Raw genomic sequence first — 24424 nt, forward strand, 5'->3', positions numbered from 1 at the left:
ATCACTTCCTGACGATTCGCCAATCCAACTGATTACTCGTTATCTTAGTCATAGCTATAGTTTCTTCACGTTTGCTCCCAACACATGATGGCGGAGGCTTTGAAGTATTCAGTCTTTAAACGCATTTTTGATTACCAGACGGTTGTCAGTCTTCCTGCGTTTTTGATACGAGCAGATATGCTGCAGACTAGCGAATAGTTTTCCGGCAAAGCGAATAAATTTCGTTCTTGTTCTGTAGTAACTCCATATCTAACTTTGCTGATACCTCCGTACTTACCCATAAATTCATCGAAGGCAGGGTCAGACACTTATCGCAAATATTCCACTCCTTTCTGTAGGTCATGGTCTTCTTCTAGCGGCGCTAGAAGAAGACCATGGCCAAGCAGAAGCTTGGTTTTCCAAATGGGAACTTGCTTATGCGATGGATGACATAATCGATCCTTCACTTGATTAAGTTTGTGCCTGCCCAGGATTTCAGTAATATTGGATCCCTTTCTCCTCGTTGGGGTTGTGCAGCTATACTTTGCCCCTATCCTTATAACCGCCATTATGGCTTCCGTGTCGGTATCATTTTTTCATTCTATTGCTGGCAACTTGAAGATTTGAGCGAATCAATTCGTGTATGCCATCCATTCTCCTTCTTAATTGAATTGCATGATCTCCTAGGTCATGAGATATAATAGAGAAAATAGTGGCCTGGTAGTTCTGAATGTTCTTCGATATTCCAACGTTTTTAATTATGAGAAAGCGATGAGCGGCAACGGCACCGACGAGCGTAACAAATCGACGTTCAATGCTAAATAACATATTTCGCGAAGAACTGTGATCTTTTCGAATTAGAAAACAATGCGGAATTGCCAATTGTAGTATAATATAGGAAGTCTTGAAAATCTAATGGAAAGTCTTTGTGTGGAAGAGCCTAAGGCACAACATTCCTTATTTAGCTTACGTGAAGAAGACGTTTTACTTGAGTTCCTGTGTGTTTGACGTGATTCCGACAGAAATTCTTTAAGTGTTTTCCTTACTTTGACTTAGAAAAGTTGAATAGTGAGGTTACTAAAACATGAGAGTTACGAAAAAATCGGTTGACAGTTTCAGCGCCTCTTTTCTTTTACAATTTTTTTTATTATGATATGTATGGTATCAGTAATCGTCAAATTAATTTTTGTTGATTTAGGATACATGCTTCTATGGAATGTGGATTCTTTTAGTGGTTAAGTGTATTAGTCAATTTATTTCAAGTTAATTTCGGAAGTATTTAGTATCCACCAATGATTTCAAGTTTATCACATCATCAGTTAAATCTTTCCTGATAGAGTGAAACCATAATACTAAAATTCATTTTAACTTGAACAATGTATAAAAAAAAGAAACCTCATATTTATCAATGTTTCGGAACAAACGTAATTACGGTTGAAGGGTTAGTGTGAAAACCAATTTTTTCTTTCTACCTCGCTTCGTCTACTTTTTTTCGCTTTGGGTTTAAGCTTGACATTAACGACTGTAGCATTACTCCAATGTTTTTAAACCGTTAACGAAATAATGCGAACATACCAAGATAATATATAGACTTCGTTCATCTACACTCTCAGTGTGAATATTAGTTCAATAGCTCTTCAATTCTCGCGGTAAGAAAACTATTCTGTGAAAGGGTAGCTACACGGAAAAGAATTCATCAAAAATTAGCTTACTGTTAAAATATTCAATTTTCCCATTTTTATCTCTTCTTAACCCTAAACTCTCGTTCAGCCAAGTGTTCCATTTTCCTAATCATTACATAATCTTTCGAACGTTTCGTAGTTTGTTTTCACCAATAATTATCTATTTTCCTGTAATGTAATCCTTTATCACCAAGCCATCTCTTCAAGTATAGGAGCACAAAAAAAATCAGAGGGAGTCATATAAGGTAATATGGCGGAGGAGGCCATCTGACTAATTTTTCTGCAACAATAGTGGATTTATGGACAGAAATATTGTCGTGATGGGATAAAACATTTTTTGGAAATAAAAAAGAGGATAAGCTTTTTCTAAAGTTAGGCATTAAAACCTGTCTACAAATCAGCGTTCCATTGGTCAATTGACCTCTACCAATCTAAGAAATCGAATAAGATTACATATTTGAAAATAGAGAACTGTTTACAAAATTTTTATATGCGAAGCACTTTCGGAATAATAAAGATAACTTGTTCTTGGTTTCTTTAATTGTATTACGCAAATAATAATTTTTAATCTACACATTTTCCATATATACACAATAACGGAAACTGTTATTCTTTAAATTTGCATTGAAAATAATATATCTGTAAGATTCCAGGAATATTTGCGTAAAAGGATAATTGGTATCAATATTGTAATTTGGTAAGTATGTTCCTTAATCGAAATGTTCGATTCAATTTGTTCTGTAACTCTCAAACTTCTCTTCTTTGTTTTCTTCTCGCTCATTTCACGATTATGTATTTATCCTCTTTTGCATAAAAAATAATTACCAGTAAAATCTAGCTTGATCAGACCGAAAGACAATTTACACGATAATTGATAAACTGAGCAGAATTTAACTCGTGCACAATATAATATTATCACAATCCCCATTGAAATTTTGTGTCTAATATTATTCTGATCCATTTGGAAGTGTCAACTTTTGAATTATTTCCATCACTCCCTTCTTCAAATCCACGTTTGGCTACCTTGGTCGTAGACGCATTGGCATGTCTTTTCACGACAATATGCTCTAAGACACGTATTTATGATCCCTGTAATGCAGATACACGCTATCATATGAATATAGGATAATTTGCATCGTGGAAGATTTTCTCCAGACGATTTCTCCTAAGGTTATTACTGGCCTGACAATCCTTCTTGTCTCTTGTTTGTTGGTCTTCTCCATTCCATGACGGCTGTTTCAATTTACTTGGAGATGATATTGTCCTTATTCCTTGCAAGTCTATAATTCAGATTGATTTTTAGGTATTTGACTTCCTGTTACTCTAGGATACATTTATATTAGTTACGTTCCTTTTCCATGTGAGTTGAACCATTGTATCTACAATTTCAGACTTAGTTACAAGCATTTACAACATTCTTTTCTCCTTTCTGGATTATGCCTAAAGTGTATATTTAGTGTAGATTCTATTTTCGAAGTAGTTTAGCTATTGTTAGGAAACGAGTGCCGTTATACTCTTTATGTGATATTCCCTCACAAGAAGTTCTGAAGAGAAGTTTTTTTTGAAATCTGAAACACTTTTATCATCATAGTTCATAATTTGAGATAGGAAATCGACACAAGTATTGAAAAATTCTATTTTATGTTTTTAGCATTTTCCTAAATTTCCATCTTGTGATTTTCTGTTCAATTATTACATTTATCATTACACCATACCAGCATGGGTATTAACTCCAATATTCCAAATATTCCACAGAGTACAGAGTATCGAGTTTTATCAAGAGTGGTATAAAATTAGATGATGTTTATATTAACTTGAAATTTTGCTTAATAAATCCAGTATTGAATAAGTTATGTTTAATACTGCTTGGTAGAAACCATGTAACTAGAGCCCTCTATGACAGTCACACACAAAAACTTTGGATGTATAAGCTTCCAAAATATATTCGTATGAAATTTTTCTTCAACGCCCTTTTCTTGAATATGGATGGTATTACGAAAATTTTTTACCGAGCAGACCCCAAAAATTTTTTTGTTTTCTATATATCCCAGAGACGGGTTCACCTTTTTTGAAACACCCTGTATATACAATAATACGATATAACGAAGCTTTTCCATATCTCACTTAAAAGTTCCAGTATTCTCGTGCTGTTTTTAAATTCAAATTCAGTTTACAGTGAGCAATAATCAAAATACATATAAAATGAATATTTATTATCATCGGAGATAAATGGAAACTTGGATAACTTGAAGTTAATCATCAACACATTTTTTCACATTACACACATCATTTTCGTATTGTATCATTACATTGAACATCAGACAAACAATATTATGAGATTTTAGTTTTGTTGCATGAAAATTCGTACATTTACAAGATTCCGTATAACCTGATAATTCAACTGCATTTTAATATTCGCGAAAGTTCAAACTACCATTATGCAGTATTTCTCTAATCGATTTTTATATCACATTATTCCATTAATATGGAATATATTTAATAAAATGTATCCAAGGCACGAGCTGAAACGACCCAGCTTGCGGTTTCCCATGCCGCAATGACTATTCTGATGATAATGGTTACGACAAAATTCGGAGTGTGTTAATCATAAACTGTAACAAACGGTTCTATGATTTTCACAGTGGTCGATTTGAGGTAGAGCGACACGCAATCATTGAAAAATTGTACATGGTATCAATTTGAAATTACGTCATGTTCCAATTCAGAAATATGGAAAATCCCTTCAAGCATATAGATTACGACTCAATATATGGAAAAAACTATATGAAACAATAAAAATAGTCTATATACGTACCAAAAAAATTGAAATATCTCCCATTAAAATAATATTGGCCACAAAAAGAAATAGAATTTTAATGGGAAATTCTATTTTGAAAGTCGTTAAATCACTCTTTCAAAGTTTCAAAGTTTGCGAGAAGTTTTTTCCAAGTAACCATTTTTTCATTCATTTGTTTAATCAGATGCGCCATCATCAAGCATTGAGCTATCGAAACTATTTTATATTTGAGATCTCATTTGGCTCAAAGCACATACAAATAACAGATTTTATAAAAAATGTTGATTTAGTTAGAACTAGATTAACAAAAATTCAAAAATTTCCCACTCATACTTGGTCACGGACAATTGGACTGCAAGGCGACGACTACACCAGCCAACGTATATTTCTTTGAAATCCTTTAGGAACGTATCTAATATATGGAATTAAATTTGATTCAATTAAATGATATTTCATCATTATTATCAAGAATCTCAATCCGTTGGAATACGGCTATCCCTTATAGCGCTTCAAAATCCTTTTTTGAGGTGGATTACTCCTCGATTTCTATTTTTCTTTCCCTTATAGTTTATTAATCGTCCTTGGAGCTTTTGTTATTATTTTTCATTTCTTTTGACATTTTACCCTCCAGTTCTCTATATGAAGTGCCCTCATGTCCTCTATTTTGTTTCTCCAAGTCTTTCTCGGCCTGCCACTTCTCCTTGGCCACAAAAAGGTTATTCTTTTTATCATTCCAGTTGGTTTTCTTTTCATTATATGCCCAGCCCAGTTGAGTCTTTGTAATTTTATATGTCTATATTTCCTTCCCCAGCTCTTTCTCTATATATTCGTTTTTCTTTACTCTCCTTTCTCTTTCCTGTGTTGTGTTAGGATCTATTATAGTACTCATTATCTTACACTCGATTCCAGTTCTTCTCTTTTGTTAATTACTGTTGTTTCCATCGCATACGTGATAACTGGTGATATTAGTACATTTTCATTTTATTTGGTTACTTTTTCGTTTCTTCCATAAGCTTGATAGCCTCTTAGTATCCTGTCCTTTATCCTGTCACTGGTTGTTGTGCTAATGTTACTCCTAGATAGTTAAAGGTCGATACTGTCTCATAATTTGTTATAATTTGTCTTAGAAGTATTTTGTTAGTTTTTAGTTGGTTTGCTCTATCTTCTGGTTTTCCCCCAATTCTCATTTTGTTTTTTTGCATCAATTTCCATTTTATCTATTTCTATGAAATGAATACAGAAATGATATTAAACAGTCAATAAAAATTCTAATCGGGCCAAGGCTATTGATATAATGAATTTTTTTCCATCATTTTTATTTTCGCAATAACTTTGTGATTTCTGACACCATCTTCTAGTGACATTTTTAATCTGAAATGTTTCTCTTAGAGCCACATATGCTCGATACTAACGATAATCATTAATTAGCAATGAATTTTCTTTCTTGAATTTTTGGCTAGTGCAAGACATGAAAATATATGTAATTGCTCCACAATAAATCATTCATAAGCTTCATACAGTGTATGGAAAACGAAAACTCCAAATTAAAAGCCGTTCATGTGAATTTCTGAGTTTTGAATCTTTATTCCCAAGCCTTTTACGCTCGACGATACGCTCAATCTTTCAAGTGCTATCATCTGAAAAATTAAAGATTCCACCTTAAACTCTTATTTTTTTCAGCAGGAACACGCGGCGAGGGAAGTAGCTCTCCCAAATATCCCGTAATCGTTTTCATCCACGGGGAGAGTTACGAGTGGAACTCAGGCAACCCCTACGATGGCAGCGTCCTGGCCAGCTATGGAGGCGTGGTCGTAGTCACCGTTAATTACCGCCTCGGGATCCTGGGTAAGTCATTTACAAGGGGTATAAATTAACGGGGGGTGGTCGAATAATTGATGTGCGAAAGGAGATTGTCGTGAGTGGATATCTTGGAAGGAAATTATAGAGAGTATGCTTAAATCTGAATTAATAATGGGGTATTTGGGATGTTGTTTGACAAGAACCACCATTAATTGTGTCGCTGTAAAATAATTGCCTCTTTATCATTGTTTCAAAGAATTTGTGCGTGAGAAATATGCCTGATCATTGAGATTTATGTTTCTGAAAATTTCTGACATTATTTCAAAATTGGATGTCCACATTTTCCGATTTACATCTCTTTTATCGTTTGCTCCGTTTTTTGTGGTAAATCCACAAAGCAGAAACATCTATATTACAAAACAACACAAAAAAATTCCCATTCTTGAAAAAGCCTTTGCGGATGACAATGTCAGGTATTGACATCATTAACACGCCTAGTAAATTGGAGCAGTTGTCAATATTTCATCTATTGAGGCATCATGTGTTTTAATATTAATACAAAATATACAATATGAAAAATTAACTTTTCATATTTGAAAATTAATAACCAAAAAGACTTCAATCTTAAAAAATTATTTCACATTTACAATATCATTTTCTGACACAACTGCTAAGGTTGATGGCAGACGTCTAGGCGTAATACTGGACGGTGGCAGTGATGTTTTATCTATGTATTGGTTATCACTGTCATTATTCACAACAGTAGCTATTTCTGCTTCACATATCATTTTTCTTTAGATAATGCACAAATTCCTGCCCCTTCAATCCCTCCCAGTGAATTACCACTAGAAATACATTCTGTGTCTTCAAGTTTTTCAATTAAAAATGAGAAAATTATTTTGTCGCTATTTTTATAATTAGTTTACTGCTAAGAACTACATAAAATGTACGCAATCCCTGTTTAATTGGTTTATAAGCGCCAACGTCTGAAGGTTGAACAATTTGAGACGTATAAGCTGGTAAAGAAAGAAGTTCAAGATTGTTTGCAACGGCAATGTCTATTGAAATGTGAGAATTATGTGCGTCCAGTATTAATAACTTTTTTTCATCTTGTTTGGGAGTTTCCAGTACAAAACTATTCAGAACCCATCAAGAAATTGTGGCCTTCCATCCTGCCTGATGCTGATCTAGCATTGATTGGACCGCTATTTCACCAAGTCGAATATAGATGTGAACCTTAATAATTTCACACCACTCTCCACTAGAATCACGGTTGTCTCTCTTACATAGAACTTTATGGGTACCAGCTCCAGTTTGAAATCCTGTTTCATCCCAATTAAAAATATTTTGCAAATTATTTCACTCCACTATCAATTTTCACCTGCTGAGGCGCGATAAATTTTGTGCTACACATCGACTAATTACATTCTGCCATCTATTTTCGATTATAATGTACCAGTCGTTTCCAGGCTAGGAGTTTTGGAAAGATTATAGTCTTTCAAAACCATAGCTCCACTCTTCAAGTTTTACTAGCGAATCAACAATGAATTCTTTGTCTTATTTTGTTAAGCACAATAGGTCTTTCTACTGATTTGCATGTATAGCTTTTAAAGTGATTTAGGAGAATGGGTCTTCCAATGCCAAATCAAACAGTAATACTTTTGCAACTTCCTTCGCCATTTCTAACGACCGCAACTACTCTTTTCATATTTTCTTTGGAGTTTTCATGTATTTCCTAGAATAGTGATATCCGCTTTCGGTCCATCTCTGATATCACAAAAAATAGAAGTTTTAGAATTTAACCAATTCGTACACTACACAATGTTTCACACCAGCTATACGAACCGTCCTAAAAGCCAATCATACATAATACGATTTTAGATTATGTCAATTTTGTTTTTAATGTTATGTCGATATTATCAACATGTAAATGTTGGTTCTTGAAACCCTACTCAAATACCTCGAATACCGCTTTTATTTTTTGTTCTCATTCTATTCGTATTCAATATATTCACTTTATTCACATAATAAATAAGAATAAGCAATATATTTGGACAGAACAGTCATCTGAACTAAAGGCATCACGAATCACATCATCAGTTACTCTCTAGCAACTACTCGAGGTCAAATACAAGAGTAAGTCTCACAGTGCTTCTATTGACATTGGAAGGTTCAAGCTAAGGTGATTTATAGCTTTTTCAGAAAAAACCTATCCAAAGTCCTATGTAGGCATTGGTAGTTTACTGCTCACTATTTTAACTATGAACTATGATGAATTATTTAGATGCGATATCTGTTGATTTTATGTGAGCCAAAGTATCAATTAATTGCAGAACTACCCCGGTAATATGATTTATTTGAATCGAATAACAATTTTGATGTGTTTCGTGGTTAGAATTGTTTTGTATGAATCGTTTATAAGTTTGATTGGACGAAATATTGAAAATTCTTTTAAAAAGTTTCTTTTCGGTTAAAGAGAAGTACTAACTTTTGTGTATTCCAACTAATGTCCAAAATTAAAAACTTTTGAAAGCGGAGACTCGATAACAAACCTGAAAGAGAAATAAAAAAAAGTCCTAAAAATTCGATTAAAACGCTTTCAGAATTCAAATGGCTGGAAAATTGTTTTTGAATAAAAGCAGTTGAAACAATTAGGCTGAACACTGTTTAAATTTCCCAACACAATTTTCCAGAGAAAAAAAATCTTCAATGTACTTTCAAATTGAATTTCCTTTACTTTCAATAGTTGAACTTTTCGAAAGTTGGAAATGTTTTGCAGGAAATGTGATTAATAAGTTTTCATTGCATCGATTTATATAACAATTGATCAATGACTTCGACGAATCTAAACTTTTTTCAAATTTTTACTACAGTGAAAAATTCTAATTTTTCTAGTGTGAATTCGGAAATAGTTCAAACAAAATTTTGTTTTGGGTTATAGTAGTTCAAGCTCTAGCAATATTACTTGATATTAGCAGTGTCCACCAAATGAATAGTTCCTCGATTTCTGTGTATCACATGAATTGATTCAAATGCTGGATATGAGTTCACTAGCGTAACGAGATCTTTATGTCGACTATGGTATAATTCGAGGCGCCAGTGTAGTTACCTCACCAGCTCATTGTCATTAGGAGGAAATTTCACATTACAATCCGTCGCCAATTCTCTTTACTTCCTTTTGACTATTAGATGAAATTTCCCTCTTACAAATTTCACAAAAATGTCTCTTACGAGTCTACTTTGATTATATCGGGAAAATGTTATGTTTCTATCGTTCATTTAACAATATTAACGACATTATTCGGTGAGGATTAGAAAAATGTAAACATGACCGTATAAAATAGATATCGATTTGAACATTTTGTGATATGGTTGACTAATCAAAATATATGTTGTCTGTTGTCGGTGTTTTCGTATTTCTGCAAAGATTTGGAGGGCATAAAAAAGATCATGTGTTTCCACTTCAAACATAATCAGTCAGATCTTTCAGATATTACAAAAGCATTGTATAAATACTGTGTTTTTGAAGAAGGTGGATGGCCATATTCAATTCAAACTAATTGAAATACTTTAACCTCGGTATTTTCACATAGATTATATTTCCAATCGAATAATAATTCGATATAAAACTAACGGTCATCACCAGTTTAGAGGAAATTTATTCAGAAAATACGAATCTCAAGAATTTTTAATTAATTTCAAAGACAATTGGATGAACAGAGCTATTCCATTTGGAGAGTTTTGCTATGAAGTATATCATAGATCCATATATACTTAATAAAAAAATCACAAGTTAATGGTTTATTATTAGATCTACAAGCTCTGCCAAGAGAGAAGTTGTTTCATGTTTTACACTAGTCAACAAAGATATTTTGATGTATGTCTTGTCTTAAAGAAGATTTACTAGATTTACAAATGATCTCAGACTCTAGGCAATTGTAATAATTGATTTTTCTGACGACCACTATAAAATAGGGCATTTCCATACATCCATGTCCAATTTTATTGGAAAATTTTATTTGCAAGCAATTTCAACAAGAAAACGAACGGACGGTATACCCTTGCGATACGAAAAATTTGAGAAATCTGATTGGCCGGGGGTACAACAAGGTTGAGTTTTGTCGCCAATACTGTTTAATTTGTACTCTGAGCACATATTTAACCAAGAAATAGGCGATGACGAAGATGGAATAAAAATTAACGGCCGGAAATTAAACAACATACTTTATGCAGACGACACGGTTATCATTGCATGTATATGATAACAATGAGAAGGTTTTCTGTTCAAATACGTATTGATGAAGCAAATAGGGATCTGTCACTAAACGCTTGAGACCATAAATGATGGTGAACTTATTCCAAAGCGACTAAAGCGCGACGGAATAGTTAAAATGTTATGACATCCGTATTTTTGAACAAACGCAATATTTTTTTAATGAAATACTTTGAAAAAAAATTCAATAAGCCAATTTTTGATAGATGGCCCAAATTAAAACAGGGAGTTTTTAAGAAGTAGCACACCGTATATTGTCTAGAAATAATTTGTCAAGAATAACTAGTTGATGCAATATACACGTATGAAGTTGTCTGTCATATCATTATAATAAATAATCGAATTCAGTCAATTTATAGTCAAAACTTTGTTCCATATTATTGTCGTATCTTCCCATACCCTAACTGACAAATAACTTACTCGTTTCGAAGTGCTGAAAATCGAACTTCCGTAGTCTTCATGGTAGTCTATGTGTCGATTTTCTCACATTACATATGCAAATATCACCTAACTAAAACTTCCTTTGTTTTCCATGGAACTCCATGAAAATAACGGCTAGCAATCACGTAGAGAAAGCATCATAGACGTACTCGGCTACGAAGTATTAGGTTACATAACGTTATTGTATTCTTACATTTTTATTACAAATTGAAATCTATTTTTCGCTTTCAGTGAACAAGCAGACTTCAATCAATTGAATATAATTACCAAAAAACTTCTAATAAAATGAGTGAATTGAAATATTTTGATTCCAATAAAGTAGTAGTATATAAATTTCATTAAAACATTAAGATACTTTGATCCAACTAAATTGGTAGATGGATATGACTACTTTTAGTCTACTCTTCTTCAATAATATTCTATAACTCTCTTGTATAGTTGTTCATTTTTCAATGTGAAGTTACTAACCTTTCGCTGAAGTACCATAAATAACACATTTGTTTGTTGTAGTTCTAGTTCGACCTAATTTTTGATTCCTACAGCATAATATGGTGCTGGTAGACTATTAAATGTTTCTCATTCTTCTGCTCACCCATGAATAGCTTTTCAATACAGTTCATACTCCATGGCTTTTCGAATGTTTTAATATGAAGAACTTTAGATACTTTGCTGTGAGAGTTGTGTTGTATTATGACGTGATGCTCTTCCATTGAAGCTGGTATCAAAACTAGTGTTTTATTTTCTTACGTTTGTTATTCGTATCGACGCTATTTGGATAATTTCTAACTTTTGTAGCATAGGTTTAGTGTAAAGGCGACTGTCTTTAGCGTGTTAGTATCAGGAGTATTAACCTAACTAGATTTTTGAAGAAAAATACGACATTGTTCAAAATAATACGAGTGTATAAATATATTTACGTATTCTTTGCAAGTTCTATTTTGTTTGTTCATATGTTCATATAAAGCAAATGAAAACTTGGAGTATTGAACAATGCTTGAATAATGCTCTCAATGAAGTCACCTACATGCATAAAATTCGTATAAAAATAGTGAAATGCAAGTTGAAGATCCTTCTTGGATACTCTATCATGCCTTTCATTTCATTTAAGTGAGATGTTGAGTACATTGAACAATTTGGGTTTGTTTTACAACTTTTTAATCAATCATATACTGACAGTAGAAACCAATACCAGACTAGTTGCTGATTACCTGTTTGTTTTCATTACAATAATCGTGTTGGTATGGGTTAATAGCTTGAGAATGCGGATCGTGGAAGGTTTTGATATTCATTATTTCATTTCGTCACTCCTTTTTAGTTTTGCCAACAGTAGGTGACGGGTAGCGGCTGTCAATAAATTTGCCATTATCAGTATTCTCCAATTATAATCATTTTTTATCTTTTAAAGATAAAAAAAAACAATTTTTCGTCAACTACCACTCAGTACACTAATTTTTGGATACCCCACATATACCAGTTTTTAAATATTCATAATAAGGTTACAACAAATTGCAAGTAATAGAAAATATCAGTTTGTTATGCAATTACTTAAATTCAGGAGAAAAGTTTTCTTACTTTAACCAGATACTACAACAATTTTTCAATTATGTGGTTTCCATTTAATTTGTGTAACATGAATGTCAGCATACAATCTTAAGTACAAGTGTGTTGTATTATTTTAGCAAATTATTGTTATTTCAACTAGTTTGTTTGGTATTTTTTACAACCTTAAAAATGATTACAGTCTTTCGAGTGCTTGGTTAGTATAAAAGCTGATGTGGCTTCACGACAGCTTTTCCCATGATTGAAATTTCATTTTTTGTATAGCAGGGAACTAATTTTCTTGATTGTGTTTCAAAACCAATCCGACTTAACTAATCAATTTCATCTGAGCTCCACAGTAAACATATTTAGCAGCGTTACAGAAAATTATGAAAATGTCAGGAAATGTTTTCAGATAATTTCGAACAAAAATAGTCTACTAATTCTTTTCACAATTTGATGATTCTTCCATATCCTCAAACAAAATATTCGTAACCATAAAATTTTGTGGAGTGAAAAATTGTGTGGTTGGAAACTATTATTTTGGCTCATTCAGCTATTCTTATTATTCGTATGCTACTGCTTCACTACCAAACTATACAAACTTTTTTTCGATTGCCGATTGCTAGAGTTTGCGACAGTTTATCTTATACACTAATGCTTATTTTATATTATCAGTTTCCTGACTAATTTCATTACATTTGTTCATATTCATCAGTTTCTTCTATAGAGTGGCTATTGATATATTGACTCACAAAATTATATTGAATTACTGTGTATGAAATACCTACCAGACTATGAAGAAGACGCAAGAATGAAAACTTGTTTCAACTTTTCATACCTTCTATATATGCGATTCTTGTGGCAGATTTCTATTCTTCAGACAGTTTACTTCTTATCCACTTCACTTTTCCTCTTCTTATAGTCCAGGAGATGTCAATCTAAAAATTCTCCTCATACCGTGCATGTGATTTTTTTTACGAAAATCGATAGTTCAGAACTATTGGAATTTAAATCTTGAGTTTTTGTGGATTTGTAGAGCCGGAAAGTGTTTAAAAAATTAATTATCAAACAAACCGATAGATGTTTCTACATGAAATGGTTCGCCTAAAGTGTATTCGATAGAAAATTACATAATATTTCATCTAATTAACGTCCTCATTTTAGTGTTTCCGTATTCATTTCCATCGATTTCCATATATAAAAATACTGAGATAATTTCGAAGGTATATCATTCGCTACTTTCTCTAACCTTTATCGATTATTCTATTCCTTTTTATGTTTGTTCCATTTCATTTATTCCGCTCAGTTTTCGGTACAAACTTTGAACCTTTTTGTTTCCACATGTAAGTCGTTTATTATTTTTCCTTCGGTTATCTAGAAACGCTAGATATTGATGATTATCATTAAATACGTTTCCTATCTTCCACTTTCTCATATTATTTTCTCCATTCTCTAAGAAATATAGAGTGAAGATCATTACACTGTTTGTTATCAATTTTTATTAATTGCTGTATATCGCTCCTATAATTTTTCCTTGTCACTATTCTCTTTCAGTTTATTCCAGTATTCAATTAGAAATGTGTCCATATACATCTCTGATTTGCGTTAATTTCATTCTGTGATTGAAGTTGATTTTGCCCAATATTATTTGATTTTTCCCTCCTCCACCTACTATTACTGAAATAACGTATCCATCAGTGATTGCAATAACCGATTTGTTTTTTTAATATTCTCCAGTAATCTAGTTTGATCTGAACATAACGTTTAATCACCAATTACTGTCATATAAATTCGAGTTAATGTAGCTTGACCTACAATTGCCATCCGATTTACGCTTCGTAAAGCCCAGAGTGTTAAATACGACACTTGGTGAACTTGTTAGGGTTCAATTCAACTTTCAGAATATTGTTGTTTCTAGTCCGTAAATTCAACACCTATTCAACTCATTCAATTTATATTATTTGACTAATAATTCTTAATTTCTGCTTTTGGAACGGAACTGTACTTATTGATATTTTGCTCATCATTATTGAACTTCCGGATATCATTTTATCATCATTTTTTTATAGTTGACTTGATATTATTAGACTTGTGATTTGGTGAATTCATAGAATTGATGAAACAATCTGATATTGCAATATATTGCTCTTTAAGAAAATATAGTAAGGAAATAATACAAATTTAATCATATAATGATATAAACTAGAATATGTAGGTTGACTCAGTATGTAAAATAGGTGAAAGCTATATATTATAAATGTTTACAACACAATTCCAAGAAATAAACTTCTAAGATATTTGTTACCAACATAATAGACATCTGTAACTTACATTTGAGACGTACACATCATAAAGAAATAGACTACCGGTCAAAAATTTTTACCCACTGCGTAATTCATTCATTCAATTGAAAAATAATTCAATCCAAAAAATTTCCCTCCCATATTTTCAAGCGAAGGTCGAAACGATGTCTTACAAATAGAAAATAACAGTATTTTTTATTTGTTTACTTCATGCCAGCGCTTGATTATGTTTTGTTGATGAGTGCAAGAAGTTATAATTTGGAAGTACCGGCTGATTTGTTCTAATATTTCGCTGTGGATTATTTCTTTGTTATTTATACGTGAAAAAAAAATGAATCCACCAGTAGCTTTTGTCACAGAAAACGTTCAGATCAGACTCAAAAAACCACAATTGAAGAAAAACATATTCAGATTAATGAATCTAAGAAACTGCTTTTGAGTACTAAATTGAGAGTAGCTGGCCTTAGACCCTAGAAGGGTAGTAGTGAAGAAACCTCTTTTAAGACGTCAGAGTGTGTGGTGGACTGAAAATAGAGTGGGTCGAAGTTCGAGTTTTTCGAGTGCAGCTCAAAGGAAGAACGGATGCTAGTATATAAGGGACTGGTACCGGTTATAAGGATAAAAAATGACGCAGAATTCAATATTTTTTTCTCGTTTTCTCTATTATAATTACATATAAAACTTTTTGTTAATTTTACAAAAAAATTTCCTTGATACTGCGAAACTGGTAGCCTCTCACTGCGCTTAGATAATCTCGAATTTGGTGAATCTAAGACAAAAAATTCAAAAAGCTTTTCAAAGATGAAGATAGCTTATATATTGTAATTTACAACTTTGAATAAAAAATTAGAAAATACAACAATTCAAATAAAACATACAAAGAATTAAGAAAATATGTCGATTGGTTAGAAAACTTAGAGGAAAACTCGTTTGAAGAGCAGTTGTCGTGCGCGCTCGACCTATTATAATTTTCATTATTTCGAATTTTGCTATGAAATTTTAGGAGACGTTTTATGAGAGGATTAGAAAAACATAGGAAAGGATCAATATTTTGAAAATTGTAACCGGTATTAGTCCCACAAACTTACCTTTTGATATCAATTGTCCTTCTATAGTGAATATTTAGATGTCCCCAATTATCTGTTATTTTGCAATGCATTTGAAAATAATTATAATAAAAATTCATTATTTGCTTATAGTATTATTGACTTTTTTTTCTGGATATTTACTATTAAATCTTCCTGTCGGATCCTTAGCACACTAATAATTTCCAGGATATTATCTTGATTTCTATTCTGATTGAACAGTTTTTGGCAATTTTTTTGTATGGTAATTTAATTATATTAGTTTTCATCATTTCATGTATTTCAAATTATTCCACAACAAAAAGTCACATTTCTACAAAATCGTGTATTTTCAACCTATTGGTGGGTAATTACGAGTAACAGGTAGATTATATAGAGATCATTTCCAACATTTAATTCGTTAATTTGATAAAATTTAATTAATTTTGTATAATTACTGATGTTAAACAAATGAATTAGTTGATTCAAAATATCCATCAATTACCGTTTAAAGGAAGTGTCGTTTGTCTACAAATGTTACTTAAACAATAAATATTAATTTTATGTAGAAACTCGACCTTCTCATAGTGGAGGTTGTAGTATTTTTTCACCTTTTTCTGAGATTCTGTGGGAGTCGTCTCACTCGAATACCGAGTGAAATTTACAATTTACAACGAATTAATCGATATCTCTTTTAAATAGACCCAAAATCGATCCTCCCTTTTTCAAATCCATATAAAAAAGGACCACATAAAGAAAACGTATTCTCATGGTTATTACTCTGACATTAATTCTGTTTGTGCAGAAGATTCTGTGGAAACATACTATAGAACGACTGCTTCTATCCATAAAATGCTTATAACATACGTTTCAGTTCAAAGGAAAAGAAAATTCCTCGATTTGATACGATGTTTGTAAGAATTTCTTTTGAATTTCTGAAGTAAGATATGTACGAATAGTACAATAAGCTATAAAACATTATTTTTCAAATAAATCTGTTTATATTAAATTTTAGTTTACTATTTAATACAGCTTAATAACGTTAAATATCATGCAACAGTTTGTTTATTTTTATTGCAAAACGAGTTACTCGTAGAGTTCGCTTTGAGCTACCGTAACAAATATAAATTGCTGATACACAATTCAACAGATATTTCATTGATCTTGCGGAACATTATATTTTTAGTTTAGTTCTTAGGCGCCGGTCGAATGGTCTAAATTATGCTAGTGTCTAGCATGAGAGATTACACACACGCACACACACCCACACGCACACACACACAAAATACACATCTCACATACACGTGCGCGTGAGAAAACCCGTCTCTCTAAGTATCCACACCCGAATAAATCCACGGATGGGTGCAAAGAAGGATATTCCATCAACCCCCTGTCATTTCGACGGATCTTCATCCTAATTCGCGTCACAGTTTCCTTTCATAGACTCCTTCCTCTCTTCTGAGTTCTATGGGAGCTTCTGGGAGGTCTTATCTTTTTGTTAATAGTTAATCTATTGGCTATACACTCTGGTCTTCTTAATCTGGACGTCTTAATGTGTGTTTCATTGCCTCCAGTAAACCCTTTCCAACCTTCGTCGGCAAGAAAATATCTAATCCGAGTGGTCCTTCACCTTCTCTGTTGTTGTCCCCGATACATAACTCGGACTTGCTTATGAAATGCGAAGTTGTCATGTCGGGTGGTGTCCTTTTGTGGGTTATCTCGGAAAACCTAGTATCTTGGAACGATTTTTTTTGTTATTTGGGTTTTTTTGTTTATTTTGGTGTGTGGTTTTGTTTTTTTTTTTAACCAACTTAACATACTCAATTTACTTTTTGCGGTCCCGTTTCTCCGTATACTTCCTCGCTTGTTGTCCATTGGACATTTAGTGAATGTATCCGCGTTATGTTTTGTTGAGTTTGTAGTTTTTCCTCGTTCTTTTTGCATGTGTGTCCCCATGCAACCGAGGCGTATGTCGTAATTAGTATTATTATACTCCTGATAAATCTGAGTTTTGTTTACGTCTTTAGCTTATTTTTTTACCGATTAATCTGTGAAGTCTTGCTCTCGCTTTTCTCACTTGTCGACAGTATTTTTCACATGTTCGTTGAAATTGAGACATTGATCCAACGTTACATCTAGATATTTGACTTCTGTTATCCACTGGATTTCTTCGTTATTGATTTTTATTCTTCCACTTATCCTTCGTGTCTCGCACTTCGAGATTACAAACGTAGCTATTTAGAGCAAGAATTGTCTGCATATAACTATTTATTATTCAAATTATACAGAAGAAAATGGAGATATGAATTTATTTTAACAACTATTGGACAAATGTTTGATGAAAACATCAAAAGTTCAACTCAAAAATTATGGAATAGAAATATAACTTATAATTCTGGGAGATGAACAGACTCTGAATGAATTATTTTCAATAGTTGTTGGCTGATGATAAAAATCAGTGGAAAATTTTGAGTTTGGAGACAAACCAGACACTTTTTCATAATTTGCAAGAAATCATAACTTCTCTAGGAAGACAATGGTTTGAGCTAAATCTCAGCATTCTGCAATCGATTGATTCAAGCATAAGAACACATCCAAGTACATAACCGGGAGCCAACTGTTCAAACGCAGGTAACTTATTACAAGTTTTAATAATTTTGCAATTTAGTGCAAGAAAACACCCATAAGAGGGTGCCATGACTACGTAGAGGCCCTTCTGTTATATTTTTTCACTCTGAACTTGTGGTCATAAAACATAAAAGTAGTGAAACTACCTTTGTAACCTCGAAGTGCAAGGATAATTAACAGTTACGTATTAATTTTAATTGTTTGTTTGCTGATTGTGTAAACTGCTCTTCAATTCACATTCAATTCTTCAGAAAAATCACTGTTTGTGTATTTAATTTGAATTACGTCGAATATGATTATTTCAAATAATATTTTTCTTTACAATTCTCATAATTTTCTGACAACATTTATCGAATTGCATCAAGTAAAATATCAAATTTTTATTTAATAATAATTATTTATAATGGTGAGAGTTTATAATGGATATTCGTGAATAAAGTGATATTCTTATTTCTCATCAACTTTCAAAGTATTTTATTTCACCACCAATTCATTCAATTGTGGTTGAATAAATTATTCTGTGGTTTTGATTTCTCGGGACTAACTTCATCATTTCGACTTAAAATAGACGAAGTTTCTTGTTAATGTAGTCGTTTGTTATGAAATAGAAATTCTTACTCACTTAATTACGACGTTGAAATATCTATATTGTTGTCTATGCGCTTACTAAATTATATTCTCCAATTATTCACAGAATTTATAAGATATGCTGAATACTTCAGCATTATTTATAGTACGTGTGCCACCAACCTAAAAATTTCTTATGAGAATGAAGAGTTTGCATTAAAGCAAATGAAATTGACTTAGAGTGTAAAATACGAGTATAAAGAAATAGATTTTATATACAGAAAATAATCTGTTTTTGTTGCACGCTTTTCAATAAATAATTGATTGTGTACAATTTCGATTTTTTAAGCCAGTAGGTTATGCGTAGTCATCCTAACGAAGTTCTGAGAATACGGTAACCTCGATTTAGATTGATCGGAGTTAATTCAGAGGCCTAAAGCTTATTGTTTCACCCTCTATTTTCAACCACTTAGAAAGCCAATTAACTATCTAAACAACTTTCTCATCCTCTCATTTCTTTTCTTTCATAGCTACTTTCTGAGCCCTTCCAGCCAAGAATTGATTTCTCAACTTTTTATATTTCTAATTCAGATATTTTTTCAAGACTACTTTCTAGAATTTGACGTCATTTTTTAGCTTTGCTATGGATATTTGTATGTTGCCACTCCCTATTTCAGAAATTCTCTGAAAATAATGCATTATTCAATGATCACTTTTAAATCAAGTGAATTTTATTATCTTTTATGCTTTTTCTTCACTTTTTTCCACGGAATCGTCCTGGATATCGTGTGGTTACTTTTGTTTGACCATATAACATCAAGTTGGACTAGTTATCATCATGTTGGACATAAAATTTTTAAACAATTTTCTCGGTAATAGTTCTGTGACTGTCCTTCGGTATCCTCTTCCCACGTCCACTTTTTGCGAGCCTAGCTGCTTTATAGTTCTCTTCTTTATACTGTACAGCAGAGGCTCCATTTGGCATCACGAATCCATGAGGATACCTCAAAGCAGTTCATTACTACTTTTGATTTTATGTTTTTGATACTATTTTTTTGAGTCTGCCTGATTATCTGTGAGGATTGTAATGTTCATCCTTCATCGAACAGTTTTACTTTATACCTCTTGTAGCCTTTTCTAAGGCGTAAATTTTGGCTTGAAGTTAATTACATACAGATCTCAATCTGTATAACTTCTTCTAGATGTTCAGCTGCTTTGATTCATACCGGATCCTATTCTATTTTCGGTTACCGAGATGTTGATGAAAATTAAGATTCATTTTTCCTACATGGGAATTATTATCTGTTTTGACTATCTGCACTATTTTTTTAAACTAGTTTTGATCAATTGAACTATTATTGTGGCTTCTCACCTTCTCTACTAACCTGACAAGAGTGTACGAAGTTTTCTCTTTTCCTGAATTGAAAACCCATCTAAAAGGACATTATTCTGGGACATTATATGAAATTCAAACGATTGTCACCTACTCGTTGGAGGCTGTCTCAGTAATAGAGTATTTACACTGTTTATGAGTAGTGCGGAAACCGCCACAGACGCAGTGTAGATTTTCAAGTGAAAAAAAAGCATACTTACCTTTAATATTGATTAATGTCACCTCTACACATATGGTAGAAGAAGTTGTGGATAAGTAAGTATGTAAAGAATATTGATTACTATGTAATTGTACTATTTGTAAAGTACATTCTAGCACGTAGTCAAATTTGACGTTCATGTTATCCAGTTTCATCACTATTCTCAACTTTTAATACATGTGGTAGAAAGAAATAACAAATATTAATTTCAATGATTAAATTATAGTTCATAATAAAACAGCAGTACTCCACTGACATAATTCGATTAACAGTTCTCAAATCATTTCCACATTCTTCTCTTAGGTTTCATGAAGTGATTAACTCTCTGAGAATGCTTGTAATGCTGAAATTTTTCAATATAATCTACAAGTCTACAAGTCGCTATGTGAAATCAATTTGCAAACAAAATATGGCTACCCTTGTTACAAGCAATTCCTGCATTGTGCTCCACATTATTTACTATTAACATCACTCAGTTTTCCTTTGTTGGCTTGGTTATTGAAACGCAAATCGACAATCTAATTGTGAATATGAATAAATTGAAATATTTTGTTTGGTACGAATGTCACAAACGATTCAAGAAATGTCAACTCCGATCAAGCGTAGCATGAATAGTTTATATCATATTTTTGTGAGGGTCAAAGTGTTGTTTTATTGTATCTTTTGCTTGTTGAAGAGTCTGTGTTTTTTGTCGATAAATATATGAATAAAATAGCATGACAAATCCTGTCAACAAATTTTCTTATCCCTAAATTGTGATTTGTGGATTAAATCTCACATTATAAAGGAAATCTGAAGGTTGATAACATTAATAAATATTTGTTTTTGTAGTCCTTGTCAGTATTTGTTGTTTCATATATTGACGTTGATTTTGCATGAAACATTTTCACTAAGTTTCTGTTGAATTTCCGATTTAATTACATTCACCCTCGTTTTGAGATAAATAGAGCGCAAGAAAGTGAATTAATTCAAAAATATACTACCTGCCATTCGTATTTGGTTGTTTGAATATGTTAAAATATATTTTCTTAATAAGATAACAAACTCGCTAGATTATATTGGAGTATGAAAACAACATTAATCTTGTTGAATAAAAAAGTATCATACTAATCTTGCAATTTATGCTTGAATCTCTTCTTCTAGAAACAAAGCTTAAGCCTCACGTGTATAATGACATTCTGAAGAGAACGTCTCTGTGAGAAATTGGACGATTTCATAGCTCTTACGCATCTCATTATACTGGTAGGCGAAGACTGTTTTTATGCGATTAGAAATTGACAAACGACAAGGGCGAAAACTAGACAGAGATATGAAATAGCACAAGTTCGCGGATTATAATGATATACTGGTGAAAGAATTATATCCGTACGAGACATTCTGATAGAAATTTCTGCATGAGTTGGCAGTTATTTGGAAATACACTATTTGTTGCATTACTTCATTTCAAAATAGTGTAATGATTCCATGTTATATTGTACTGTATTTTATTTATTTATTTCAATATTAAGTATATCGTCGGGCGCCATTATGTAGTGATTGAGAAAAAAAGTTTTAAACAAATTTATCAAATTTGTTTTAATTGTAATATAAGTATGACAACAGCTAGCTCCATACTTTCTGTTGGTAACTTAAGAAACTCTGTTTCCCTTTGAGTACTGGAGTTGACGATTATTAATTTTATAAATAACTGTACTCCTAAACGAATAAGAATGAAACCAACTCAACCTAATAGAAACAGAAGAAGCAAAATCTGTACCATACTGTAATGTCATACCTGTGCAGAAAAATCTGACTACCTGTAGCAGGTATAACGTATACTAGTCTTATTTCATGTGCATATTTTTTAGAACATTTTTGACATCTTCAAATTGCTTGTTAGATTGTTCTTAACTCATATTAACTTGATAAATCGTACCAAATAGTTATAAACTGATGAAATATTATCCAGAAAAGTTTCCGAACTATAGTATAATATAATTTCATAAACTTCCATCTATCCATCACTTCGAGTTTATGTTGTTTGTTCTGCCTCTATCCCACTTTCAAAATTTTCATTCGATCATAAATTGATCGATAAGTTCTGTGAGTGTACGTACCAACCTTACAGAAATTGTTAAGGTTTAAGGAGAGTTGCGGAATTCAATTTGAAAAGTTTCTTTTTTGAACTTATTTCTATAGAACTCAACAAGCGAAACTATTTCCAAATTGGTTTACAAAAATCCTGATATTTAAACTGAGACTTTTCAAAGAAATTCACGGTGGTTTGTCCGGATTCTGTTCGTTATATTAAGATTAAATTGATTTGAACAATGTAACTACTGCTCCATACAACTAAAATTTGACTTATGGAACGTGTATATCTCCAGCTCATAGTATACAAGTAAAGTTTTATTCTGAAGAAAGAATACACTTATACGATGAAAGTTTCAATGGTTCCAGTGATAGCTTATCACGGCTCCAAAACCAATCACGAAAGCCAAACTGATAGGATGGAATATTTTTAGCTATTTTTCACATTATTGCTATGTATAAGAATATTGCATCTGCATTGTGGATCTCACAATTGTTTTTATCAATGGATGTTGCAATATTCTTGGAGCCATTCGGTCTTCAGATGTAGTGATTTATACTTTTTGTTGGTCTCCACTATTTTCTCTTCCATCAATATCTCCATCATCATTATCTGATCCAATATTATTATCCTGTCACCAGCTTGGAAAGTATTTTTAAGTGTCTCAAGCTAATATATTTTCTTTTTATTGTTCATCACTTATTGTTCATCATCTATTAGAATTAGTAGGAATTGTTCAATTGGTATGTTAGTTCTGTTTGTACATTTCTACAATGAAAAGTGTTTTCTTCGGGGTTTTCTTGTCATTTGCTTTCTCAATTCTTGGTCTACAGTTTCTCAATCAGTGCCGTTAATAGTTGATATTTGTTCACAATAATACTACAAATGATTGGAAAAAAGATGAATACTGTGATTGGTCTAATTTTCAAGAATCCTTCTAAACTGCCAACCTCATATTAACACACGTAGGAGGAATTGATTAACTTATATAGTGAAATAACTTTATGTCCAAGCCATAATTGTGTGTTAAATCATTCATATTTTGAACGACTTCAGGTGCTTATGAGAGTACATACAATTTGTAAACGAAAAAAAAGTTACTCGGGCAATTAGGAACGGGAATTACTCTACTTACTTGGAATTAGTGATCATATTAACCGATATTAAGCGTAAATTCCCAGTATTGTTAAATTAAAGCAATTTACGATCATATATTCACACGTTCATGCTAGTGAATATTAATTTGAATTAAAACTAATTTTTTCTTGAAAACCCCTAATGATTTTTAATTAGCATGTACATTGTATCCCTTGATAAAAAAACTTGTAGTGAGAGCCTGGCTAACGACATATTCGTCTTTATATTCATCAAAATGTTGATTCGAAGCAAAAACATTTTTTCTTTTCTTTTCAAATAAGAGCAATTCTATCAAACAAGCGACTGCGGCATGTTATGTAATTATATACTGAGAAGTTCATTGCAGTTTCCCACGCAGCTCTGCGCTTTGCACAATAATATATTGTGTACACAAAATATGCGAACTACGAACATATAAATGTTAAAGTGTGATTACGATTCACAGTAAATTACTGTTATGTACCCCCATTATTAAACCGCCACTGGGTAAGATTTGGTGGGTTTAGGTAGTTCCTATGTCTATGATGTGCTGTGGAAAGACGCGACAA

At 32.2% G+C, this 24424-nt stretch overlaps 1 protein-coding gene across 2 annotated transcripts in view; it reads left to right on the forward strand.

Moving 5' to 3' along the window:
* LOC130899110 (neuroligin-4, Y-linked) overlaps positions 1-24424 on the forward strand; it is a 530244-nt gene that overhangs the window by 359468 nt on the left and 146352 nt on the right. The window contains exon 2 of one of the 2 annotated variants that reach the window (XM_057808881.1): positions 6139-6303. In XM_057808881.1, the coding sequence (XP_057664864.1) occupies positions 6139-6303 (165 nt within the window). The remainder of the gene's footprint in view (positions 1-6138; positions 6304-24424) is intronic. The other variant, XM_057808882.1, reaches the window with a different exon arrangement.

This window comes from Diorhabda carinulata, chromosome 10 (assembly GCF_026250575.1).
Source record: "Diorhabda carinulata isolate Delta chromosome 10, icDioCari1.1, whole genome shotgun sequence".
NCBI lineage: Eukaryota > Metazoa > Arthropoda > Insecta > Coleoptera > Chrysomelidae > Diorhabda > Diorhabda carinulata.